Genomic DNA, 12245 nt, shown 5'->3' with positions numbered 1-12245 from the left:
GGGTTTTATGATGAAAATGCCCTTACAGCGTCTATGATTAATATTTTATGTAATATATCTAGAAATCCAATATTTATTATTTCTTTTAAACTTACCCAAATAAAATACTTAATTATCATAAATCATAATCAAACGTTGGTAGGATTGATAGAAAATTTTGAGAGTACGCATAAAAAACTGTATTGAAAAAAAAAAATCTCTATGAAAAGATGAAATTTAAGGGTTGTTAGTGATTACTTCGTTTTTTAATTTAAAAAATGGATTAAAAATGTGATAAAGTATGCGTACGCTTATTGCTTACTTAATGCTAATTTGATTTAATCGTATAAAGCTTAGTATTGGTTATGATTGTTGAAATGTCTGCTTCCTAAATTAAATCTAAACATGATTCATTGACTAAATTAAATTGAAATCCTATACATTAAGGCTTCATTTGGGATGACTTTCTTACTGCTTTTTAAAACAACTTTTTAATCTTAAAAAAACACAGCTTTCTAGTAAAAAATTAAAATATTTGTACTAAAAAGCTATTTTATGAAGCAGTAAGAAAGTCATCCCAAACAAAGCCTAAGGCTTCATTTGGGATGACTTTTTTTACTACTTAAAACAAATTTTTAATACAAAAAAAAAATTTGTTGTATTAAAAGCTGTTTTAAGAAATAGTAAAAAAGTTATCTTAAATGAAACCTGAGATGGCTTTCTTATCATTTTTTTAAGCATAATACAAAAGTTTTTTGAACTATAAATTTTTGTACTAAAAAGTTGTTTTAAAAAACATTAAGAAAATCGTTCCAAACAAAGCCTAATATATTATTAACATTAGGTAAGATCGACAAAATCATTATGGATGATTGGGATGTCCTTATTTGGGGATGGAGAAGACAGGATTTAAATATAGAATGATACCCCACCGGGTTTAAGTGGGTTGGTGGGCATGATTGGTTGGGAACCCCCATCCCAAGTTCGAATCCCCTCTCATATGACACGACTCCTAAAGTGGAGAGAAAAAAACTGTGGGTCCTGCACCTGTGGGGTTGGTTGCTGGTAGACTCGCTGAGGATTAGTGGACATCACCAAGCGCGTCACAAGCTGGCGTGGCAACGGGCCAATACCGGCTTTCTTACTGCTTTATAAATCAATTTTTTAGTACAAAATTTTTAATTTCTGAACTAGAAAGATACTTTAAAAAGCAGTAAGAAAGCCGCCCCAAACGAAACCTAAAATTGATTGAATAAATCCTCCCTTGAAAGTAGAGATGGCACAACCTGAAGGTGGTGAAGGTGGTCATCCTATAGGTTTGATCTGAATTGATATAGTTCAGCCAATTTAAGCCACGAGAATATTTGGAATATCATAATTGTGATGTCATTGGAATCGATACCACAAGATGATGATTAAGTGCAAATTTATGAAGATAGATGATCATAGTCATGAAATAAATTTTTGAAGTTTTTAATATGACATTTTGGAGTTATTTGAAGTCCAGATTTTGCATAAAAATATTGAAGGTATGTGTGAGTACTACTACAACAACAACAAATTTTTATCAAACTAAGTGTAGTAAGAAAATAATAAAAAAATAGTAATCAAATGAAATTGTAATTGTTATATGAAAAACAAAGCGACAAGAAAACTATCACAAAGAGATCCTAAATTATACTCAATAATAAATTCCATAACATAGCAGATCAAAAATATCTCAAAAAAAAAAAAAAAAAAGCTCCTAGCAACCTAAAATTTGCTTAAATTGGAAGAACCAACAAACTTCTGCTATCATTGTCTAAGTTTTTAAATATATGATGAAACAACAACTAATCCAAAACTAAGACTTCATTTGGGACGGCTTTGTTAATGCTTCTCAAAGCAGTTTTTTAGTACAAAAAAATTTCTTTTTTGTACTAAAAAGCTAGTTTAAGAAGCAGCAAAAAAGCCGTCCTAAACAGAGCCTGAGAATACTACACTCTATATACATAGATTACACAGATAAAACACTAAATATGAGACAAGCCATGCATAATTTGTCACAGCAATAATGATGAAAAAGGGAAAAATAAAAAATAAAAAATTATATGAGCAGTTTAGCCCTCTTCAACTTGGGAACCTTGAAATCAGAATGGAACAGTGACGGTTGCATCCCTACTGGTGAAAGAAATCTCCCCTTTTTCTCAGTCATACTTTTACCAAGTTTCTGATAATGAACAGGAAATCAAAGTTCGTAATCGTTAGAAAGAAGTTTCATCTAATGATGCAGTTAACATGCTGCAAGCACTAAAATTTTGCTAAAGAATCATCAATATAACAGGTGAGAGATACTGAAATGAAGAGACAAATAGCAGCACTTAAGAGCCTTAATTTTTCTAAGTTACATGAACTAGTAGTGAAGAACTTCAACTTGTGTAGCTTTAATCTCATGCCCGAGTCATTTATGTTGCTCTCAAGAGCTCATTTTCTGCTCTTGCATGCGGATTTTTATGGCTTTATGCGCTGATTTTTTTTTATCTTTTCCTTATTAATGAAGAAACCGACTAGTTATCCAATGCTGAACATTCTTGATAATTAGATTGATCTTGTCAATGCACCATATACACAGTTATTATATTATGATTATTTATATTTGTATGTAAGTGAATTATCTTTTCATGAAAATTTTAATTGATTTTTTAATAAGATGATCAAGATAATTATGCTAACATCATATGAATCATTGTCACCAAGATCATTAGTACCTGAAATGCATTCTAATTTTTTATGAAATAATCCAATAGCTTGTCCACTTCCTCCTTGACATAATGTGACAACTGGTTCAACTGAACCGGCCGGCTCACCCTATTAACACCGCGAATAAAAGGGGTTCGCGGAACTAAAGCGTTCGTGAAACACAGAGGGACGGGCGACGGAGCGTTCGTGCGGGAGAGCAAAGTGAGTTTCGTTTTTCCAAATTAAGTACACTATTGTTTTCAATGATAAGAAATAACGATTCCTTTTCATTCTTATTGTTATCAGAGTGTTATTTTTGGAGAGATTTGAAGAACGAGAGAAACGAACGAGGAAAAGAAAAAGGTTTGTTGGATTTTCTTTACGGATTTTTGTATAATTTTTTTTTTCTTTGTTTAAAGTGAACAATATGCTTCTTGAAGATAAAGGAAGAGATTTGAAGCAAAGAGAGAGAATTTTGGAAAAGGAAGAAGGATTTTTGGGAGATTTGGAAAATTCCATTGTAAGAAATTTCTATCATGAAACTATTCTTGAATTTTATTTGATAAAGCAAATTCATGGAAACTTTATTGCTTGATGTTAGAGATTTGGAGAGAGGTTCGAGGTAACACCCTTCGTCGAAGCCCTGAAAAGTTCAAAGTGGGTAATTATAATTATGAAATTCAAATTTTAGTATTATTATTCTGCTTTCAAAGTTTTAATTTAAAGACTACAATGTACGAAATATTGAAAGATTAAATACCTAAATAATTGTAAGTATTATTCCAATAAGAAACAAATTAATTGAATAACATATGAATGAAAAGAAAATACATGTATTAACGAAAAGAAATGACATATGAAATTGAATAGAAATGTTATGGTAAATGTAAAAAAAAAAGGAAAAGGATATATATGAATATTTCAGGAGTTCACCCCCTTATGGTACTGGCTGGGGACGCCGTACTCATGCACGTAAAAAGGAAAAGGAAAAGGTAATGGAAATGGAAAAGGAAAAATGGAAAAGGTTGTACTTTTGAGTACATTGAGACGGTGCTCCTGTATGAATTAAATGGGAAAAAGGAAATAATCAAGATAGCTTTAAATGTTTTAAGGCAAAATGATCGAATATGTATAAATTATCGAAATAAATAGAAAAAAATTGAATGAATGGTTAAATACAGGTTGAAGATTATAAGAGTATTGTAAATAAGAACATTTATTTTAATTGTTCAAATATTTACCCACAGAGTTTACTTAGTAAACTCAACCCACGAGTTTAAATGTTTCAGGTAAGTTCTTAAAGAAGAAATGGCTCAAAGAGAAGAACATGTTTACCGAAGACGACGTGCAGATATCAATAGGTAATTTATATTTTGTGTTTAGTGGCTCTTTAGCAAATGAAGTAGGATAATGTTTAAGAAATTTTATCGTCCGACTTTTCGTGCCCGCCTCGTTAGATCGAGCATTCGGGTCGGGTCGTGACACATAAGGCAAATTTGAACTTTTGGTTCAACCTAAAATCTAATATGAATATGATAAACCAACCTAATACGAGTTATGGATAAAATGTGAATTTTAATTCGATCAGAAAGTTATTTGGACCGTATGTGTCAGTGTCAACATGATCCACGTTCCAATAGACATGCTATAATTATTAGTTTTCCAAATATGCAAGGCTCTATGATGATTCTAGTCAAGTTAGCTAGTTAATGCTTAAAAATATAATAAGATGACTAGGTTCATAAGTACCACTGATGAGGACATCAAGCCTTGGAGAGTTTACGAGGCTGACGATCTACGGCCACGATCGCATCGATTGACTTTTGATTATCATTGTATTAGATTTATTAGTTTATGTTTCATGAGTTTATTGTACTTTTCCGTTTATGCCCTCGCTTAAGTGCCTAGTCATGTGTATGTCATAGGGGCAATTAAGTCTTTTGTATTTTCTTTATTGTTTGGGCTATTTAAAGCATTCCCCTCTTTCTTTGAGGGTTAATGAATGAATGAATATTATGAAAATTTCTGCATCCATGTGTTTGGAGAGAGCTTGAGAATTCTTGAGAGCTTGAAGTCCCTAGGTGAGGGCATCGCAATATCCACCAACTGCATGAAGTGGCCGGGTTTCGTGGTCATCATCGTTGCTCCCCTTCTTCCCTCCTCCCTTCCCCTCCCCACTGTCGGCCAAAGCCCCTCCTCACTCTCTTGGTCGAATCCCCAACCGTCCCTCTCCAAGGGCCGGCCACCCATAACGCCACCTCCTCACCCGGCTAAACCCCGCCTCCACTACAACCCAACCGGCCACCCTCTCCCACCTCCAAACCGCCAACCCCAAAACCCTAACCTAGCATAGCCGCCGGCCATAGCTCTTCCCCCTTGCCTGCCTCCAAAATTCAAAACCTCTCATTACTAATTTCCTTTCTCCAGCCAACCTCATTTGGAAAGCTTTGATTTCAATTATTCAATCAATTTTGAATTTTGAAATATTTCCTAAAAATAGAGTTCTATTTAAGAAAGTTTCCAAAATCAATCCTATTTGAATTTTAAATTAGACTGGAATTAAATTAATCCTTCATAATTTAAGATTCCAAATCAAGTAAACCTTGATTTCTTTCCCACAAGCCCCTCCCCCCTCTTGAAGCCGCCGGCCCCCTCTCCCCATATCTCTCTCTCTCTCCCCACATTGACTCCCCTCCTTCTCAACACCTAAATCAAGTCTCTAAATTAGGAATAATTTTCCTTTCCCTCTCCTTGCTTGGAATTCAAATTTCAAACCCTAATCCCCCTTCTATTCAAATCTGAAATTCAATTTCAGATTTTTGGAAGATGCTTCTCCCTCCTAATATTGTTCGACCATCCAACTCATCTCTCCACCATTGTCTTTGACTTGATACTTCTCCTAAGGAAGGAAAAGAGAAGAGATCACACCACTTTCCCTCCCACACCTTACAAACTTCTTGGCCGAACCCCCAACCGTCCCTCTCCAAGGGCCGGCCACCCATAACCCCACCTCGTTGCCCGGCTAAACCCCGCCTCCACTACAACCCAACCGGCCACCCTCTCCCACCTCCAAACCGCCAACCCCAAAACCCTAACCTAGCATAGCCGCCGGCCATAGCTCTTCCCCCTTGCCTGCCTCCAAAATTCAAAACCTCTCATTACTAATTTCCTTTCTCCAGCCAACCTCATTTGGAAAGCTTTGATTTCAATTATTCAATCAATTTTGAATTTTGAAATATTTCCTAAAATAGAGTTCTATTTTAAGAAAGTTCCCAAAATCAATCCTATTTGAATTTTAAATTAGTCTGAAATTAAATTAATCCTTCCTAATTTAAGATTCCAAATCAAGTAAACCTTGATTTCATTCCCACAAGCCCCTCCCCCCTCTTGAAGCCGCCTGCCCCCTCTCCCCATATCTCTCTCTCTCCCCACATTGACTCCCCTCCTTCTCAACACCTAATCAAGTCTCTCAATTAGGAATAATTTTCCTTTCCCTCTCCTTGCTTGGAATTCAAATTTCAAACCCTAATCCCCCTTCTATTCAAATCTGAAATTCAATTTCAGATTTTTGGAAGTTGCTTCTCCCTCCTAATATTGGTCGACCATCCACCTCATCTCTCCACCATTGTCTTTGACTTGATACTTCTCCTAAGGAAGGAAGAGAGAAGAGATCACATCACTTTCCCTCCCACACCTTACAAACTTCTCTACCCATGCATGGCGGATCCGGAACGTGACCACGAATTTGTTTACGACGACCAAGGCCACGTCGACATTCTCAACTCCCCTTTCTTCGATCTTAACCTTGAGGTTGACCAAACCGTGGAGGATTGCGTGGAAAGGATCATCTTCACCCTCGCTGGCTCTATTGAGAAGCAACTCTCTTTCGTCCAATGGTAGATTGTCTCCAAATCCTAAACAAGGTGAATCTTTCCCTAATCTTTTCCTACCTGACTCTTACCCCCACTTGTGGTTTTAATTGATTTACTACGATAGTGTTAAACCTTTCTACAAAGCCTAGTAAACTAGAAGTGAGTGAAGGAATCTTCATAGTGAATAATTAGAAGTGAGTGAAGGACTCTTCATAGTGAATAATCTCATTGTTAGCGTAGGGATTTCTTGTTGGAAATCTTTCATGTATGTTATGTTTTGAATTATTGATTATTTTGAGATCCTAACCTCTAATCGTGTGACTTTCCCTAAGCTTGTCTCATCCCTTTCTTATTTTATTTCATCGTTTAATCACTACAAGTATTTTAGTTAATAATGCTCTCTCAATTAAATTGTGCAAGGTTCTTTCCTAACATTACTTAGACATTTTAGTCCTACATCAACCACATGTGCATAAACATATGGCCCATAATCCAACAATAAATCATGAAAATATTTTAGCTGCATAAATGTAAAGCTAGTAATGGCAATTAACATGATTAACTTTAGCAAAAATTACAAATGTCATAATCTTGTAAAAAAAATGAAAATTTTCCATAAAAAACAGTTATAACGATGGTCATGACTCATGAGAAACAGAAAAGAAAAAAAAAACTTGAAGGTCAGATCAAACTCAAGTTGGATAAGCGACTCACAACAGCATTATCAGATGTTGGTGTTTCAAAAATAAACCAACGTGAATTTTTTGTCTGCTTTTGACTTATGCAGGTGTCACAACTTCCCTTAGTTTTACAAAATATGCTAGAGGATCAAATGGCCCTTTTTAGACAAGTTAACAAATCTATGCTTAAAATTATCAAAATATGACAGGAGGTGCACAATAAGTGAAAAGCATTTAGCTAATTATCCAATAGCATATCTTGAAAAACTTTCAACCACATAAATGCTGAGATAGTAAAGGAAATCAACATGATTAACTTAGGGAAAACAATTATAACAAACAGCTTCTAGCATTCATATGAGAATTAGAAAGGAAAGAGAAAGAAAAAAAGGAAAAGCTCAAAGGTTAGATCAGACTCGAGTTAGATATGCAACTCACATGATCATTATCAGATGCTGGTTTTTCACTAGTAACTCCACAGGAATTTGTATGTTTTTGACTTGTGTGGTTGTCACAACTTTCCAAGTTCCGTTTCTTGGAGCATCTCTGCAGATGAATTTGTCTTATTGTAGACGATCCATTTTGGGACTTCCTTTCAGATTTAATTTTCTCCAAAGAAATGGACTTTTCAACACTATTTTTCTTCAAATCTGTCTTAAGGTTGCAAAGCTCTTTTCTTAAGTTATCAATTAGTTTTTCCTTCTCCAAGGAGGCCAAGCGCAGCTCATCCATATCGGTGTGAAGCATCTTCATTTTATTATTAGCCTGTTCTACTTCCTCAGCAAGCTTCCTGGCATCTAACGCAATCATGGATCGTTCAGCTTCTAACTTGACTATAATCTCATCCTTATTATTTATTTCCTGCTGCAATTTTTCTACACTATCTTGGAGCTTATCAGCAGCTTCTCTGGACTGAAGATCAGCTTCTGTACGCTTGCTCTTGCAAAGGGCAATGTAGTCGCTCTCCATCTTCCTAAACTGGTTCCATACAAAATCCTTCTCCGCTAACAGAGCGGAAATCTCAGTATCCCTTCTTGAACTAAGCTCCCTGTAAGCATGCTTCAGTTTCTTTATTTCCTTTTTCAATGGCGTAGTGAGTTGATTCCTTCCCTTCAAATTTTCTGAAGAGCCAGGGTGATCAATGATATAATCTGTATTCTTAACTTCACTAGCTCCAAATACTTTCAACTTTTCCTACAAAAAACAAGGTTTTGTTAGAGCCACCTTTACTGCCCAATAAAAGTAAAGAAATGAGTTCTCTTTGATGACTTGAAAAGTTTAACAATACCTTAAGCTCTTCCATCTCAGCGTTTACCACCTCCACACAGGAACGGAATTCCTCCAAATCACTTTCAGCAAGCTCTAATGAGTAAAGGCCAACAAATTGTAAGATCAGGCAAATTTGGAAAGATTAGACCAGTTGTTGATGAATAAAAGCTATGAAAGGTTTAAAGGAAAATCTTAATACTAGTTTCAATGGAAAAAAACTGTTTAAGAAAAATAAGCACATGAGAAGTCTAAAATGATTAAAAACAATAATGATGTTACGCAAAACTGGCACGGCATTTAAAAAAGCTAATGCTCTCAGCCATGATTAATATGCCTCACAAAAACATGCATATGCAATATCTTTCCCTTCAAAACATTGGAACAGAAGCAACATAAATCATAAAAGCCATAATATAAGGGAAATCATATACTTTTCATTGACATTATTTAAAAAATAGCACAATGTCTCCACAAATATATGTCAGGATTGGATTTGCTGAAGTGGTTGAAACAAAGTTTCATACACCAAGAGAGATGGTTTGCGACCCAAATTAAAGTATGTATAGTGTATAGAATACTGAAATTGGTTGGCAATGCTCAAGTGGCCTTTCAACCATGGATGAGGTAGTTTTACTAAAAAAAAAAAAGAGTAAATGTTTCATCTCCAATCAGGTAGAATAGAAATATAGGCAGCATATTGTTGTCTATCACTATATATTATTATGCCAAATCGTACCGAATAAATCACAGTTGTAATCTACTTGGAACAATATGACTGATGATGAGGTGAGATAAATGGCAGATCTATCTATTTGAAAATAAGAGTTGGATCCCAGTAAAGCATACGGAGAAAAAAAAGAAAGCAGAATGTAGATCTGCAAAGAAACTTAGGCTGTTGCAGTTTTAGTCAAGGAAGCAATCTGATTTGGCCTTCCAATGGTTACACTGTCAATGTAGAGAATTTCTACTCAATGCGCATCGTTGCGGTCTCTTACTCTCCCAACGTGGCAACTTTGCAAGGTTAATGTATTTTAATTAAAGAAAATCTCATATACATGAATCAAGGCTTGTTAGGCCTTCTCCAACCGAACTCCAAACACATGATAGATGCGAGCTCCAGCCGAATGACAAAACTTCGCTATTTGGTTGCGGGTGAACAGTGTATTGCCAATATTGGAGTAGAACTGTTCACATACGCTATTTTTCTGTCACTACCAGATTTGCGGAAGAAACGCGCGAAAGAGGAGAAAGACGGTTACCGTGCAAAATGGAGTTCGATTGGAGATGAATCACAACATTTTTTAGTTTCAATGCATTTTGGAGTGAAAAATGGGATTTTCGATTGGAGATGCCCTTAGTAATGTGCACTAGGAGTGACAAGGCACAGTTACAAGGTTTGTTGACCTGCCAGCTAACTTTGTCTCTTAACTATCATCTAGTAGTCTAGGGCACGTAGACACTAGTTTTAGAGATGTGTTCACACTGATAGCTACTCTTGCCTCGTTTACTCCATCCACAAGATGTTGCAGCCCATGAACCAAAACTCTAAATGCTCTAACACCAGCACTCTGCCTGATCATACATCCTGCCCATTTAATTTGAACTATTTAAACTTAATATGCTGGATATGCACCTGAGGTTGTCTACAATATATCATAAAAAATGATGAAGAAACTCTTTTCTAAGTTTAAATCAACCAGGGTTGCTATTCTTCTTTGAGTTCTTAAAAGAAAGCATTGAGTACAAATTTTCTGAATAAAATTTTCGTTAATTCTTCTCGTATAAACCTTTTTTTCTAATTCTAAATGGTCATTCATGTGATGTCTAGACAAATTTCAACTATTAGCAAAACTCGTCTTAGCAATTAGGCGCCAAGGATTCTACAACCATGTGAATCTTTAGGAAAAAGCAGTATACGTCATATACCTAAGGGCATCTCCAACCGAATGTCAAACATGCGTATGACATCGTTCGATGGCTCCATGCCAATATTGGCGTTTGCACTGTTCACCTACACTATTTTTCTATCTCATCTGGATTTGCCGAAGAAATGCGCGAAAGAGGAGAAGGACATCTCCAACCGAACGCCAAACATGCATATAACATCGTTATTTGATTGCCGGTGAACACCAAATCTTCCGCTATTTGATTGTCGGTGAACAGTGCGACACTGCTCACCTACGCGATATTTCTATCTCAACCGGATTTGCCGAAGAAATGCGAGAAAGAGGAGAAGGACGGTTACCTTGGCAGAAATGCGCAAAATGGAGTTAGATTGGAGATGAATCACGGCATTTTTTAGTTTCTTCGCATTTTGAAGTGAAAAATGAGATTTTTGGTTGGAGATGCTCTAAATTGATGTATATGCCTAAAGATGCAACGGCTGAGACTCTACACCGACTTCATGACATAAGAGTCACTGCTGGCTGCTGCAAGGTAAAAAAGTAGATATTTTCTGTCTTTCATAAAATCAAATCTCACCTAACTGCATCCTGTAGCTCAACGCTTCTGACTCCTTCAACCCAACCCAAACAAGCATCTTCGCATCCTCAACCAGGCGAGTTTTAGCCTGCTCTTCCTTCATCTGCAAAGAAAAAGTAACAGTATGAAGAAAACCCTAGAAAGATACCCAAAAGAAATCCTCAAGTTTCACCTGCCAAAATAAGCCTCAGGGTTTCGCCAAAGCAAAAAGGTAATCAGCAATAGTCTACAGTCTACCTGAGCGATGCAAGACTCAAGAAACCGTTCCCTGCTGCTCCAACATTCGTGCTGGATGCAGAAGTTGTTCTCGAGAAACTCACGATCATTTATTAGGGTTTTTATTTGCGACCTCTGGGACTTCAGCATTTCCTTCAATGTTCTATAGATCTGGCTCCATATGTGTTTATCGGTGGAAAGATGAGGATTCAGCTGTTGGTCCATCCTCTCAAAACCTTGCCGAAATCTACGAAAGAACTCAGCGTTTTGATTTGAAACGGGGTGATGGTAGATCTTGTCGGAACTAGTTCAAAGAGAGAAATTGCGTTGTTTGGATTCGACCTGATGATTCTTCGAGTTTGTAAGAATCAAGGCGAACCAAAGTTTGAATGGAGAGGGCTAGAGAAGACCGTTGGAGTTCTCCGAGAAGGAAGAGGACCGTTGGGCCGTGGGGTTTTGCGATGGGTATCAGAGATTGCAGAAAATCCTTGAGCCGCTGGTTCATTTATGCTATTTCAAATAAATAACTTCTGACCGCCTGTGGCCGGACCCATCAAAAGGGGGCTCAAACCTATAAACGCCCACGAATTTTAAATAATCGGCCCTAAAGAATTTGGGTTTGTGCAATTAATTCAATCTATTGTCATAATGTGATTCTCCTTCGATCCATCTCCTCATGGTAACCTCTCACATTGCCCAAATTTTAGATGAAGAAATCAAAAGTATTATGCTCCCAAAGGCTTCTCCCTCGATCTCGATCATTTTATTTATGACTTTTACTAAATTAATTGAACTACTACAAAACCCTCAATTTGTCAAATATTTCTTTATAAGCTCTCAACTTTCAAGGATGGTTAAGATTACTGCTATAGCTCTGATTCCCAAAGCCCCACATGCCTCAACATATTTGATTTTAAGCTAATATCCCTCTACAATATTATTTATATGACCATTGCTAAGATTTTAGTCAATATGCTCAAACTCCTTGTGTCATATATCATACACTGCTCCTTAAATTACTTTATTAATA

At 36.2% G+C, this 12245-nt stretch overlaps 1 protein-coding gene across 1 annotated transcript; it reads right to left on the bottom strand.

Moving 5' to 3' along the window:
* Window positions 1–1747: 1747 nt before the first annotated feature.
* LOC110114219 (uncharacterized protein PFB0145c-like) lies at window positions 1748–11704 on the bottom strand. The gene is made up of 5 exons (XM_020847017.2): window positions 11237–11704; window positions 11000–11102; window positions 8538–8611; window positions 7688–8443; window positions 1748–2188 (listed from the first exon to the last, which is right to left on the bottom strand). The coding sequence occupies exons 1-5, from the start codon at window positions 11438–11440 to the stop codon at window positions 2066–2068; spliced, it is 1260 nt and encodes a 419-aa protein (XP_020702676.1). The 5' UTR covers window positions 11441–11704; the 3' UTR covers window positions 1748–2065.
* Between the last annotated feature and the right edge of the window lie 541 nt (window positions 11705–12245).

This window comes from Dendrobium catenatum, unplaced genomic scaffold, assembly GCF_001605985.2.
Source record: "Dendrobium catenatum unplaced genomic scaffold, ASM160598v2 fragScaff_scaffold_490, whole genome shotgun sequence".
NCBI lineage: Eukaryota > Viridiplantae > Streptophyta > Magnoliopsida > Asparagales > Orchidaceae > Dendrobium > Dendrobium catenatum.
The sequence above is the reverse complement of the archived record's forward strand: the minus strand, read 5'-3'. Positions and strand labels throughout refer to the sequence as shown.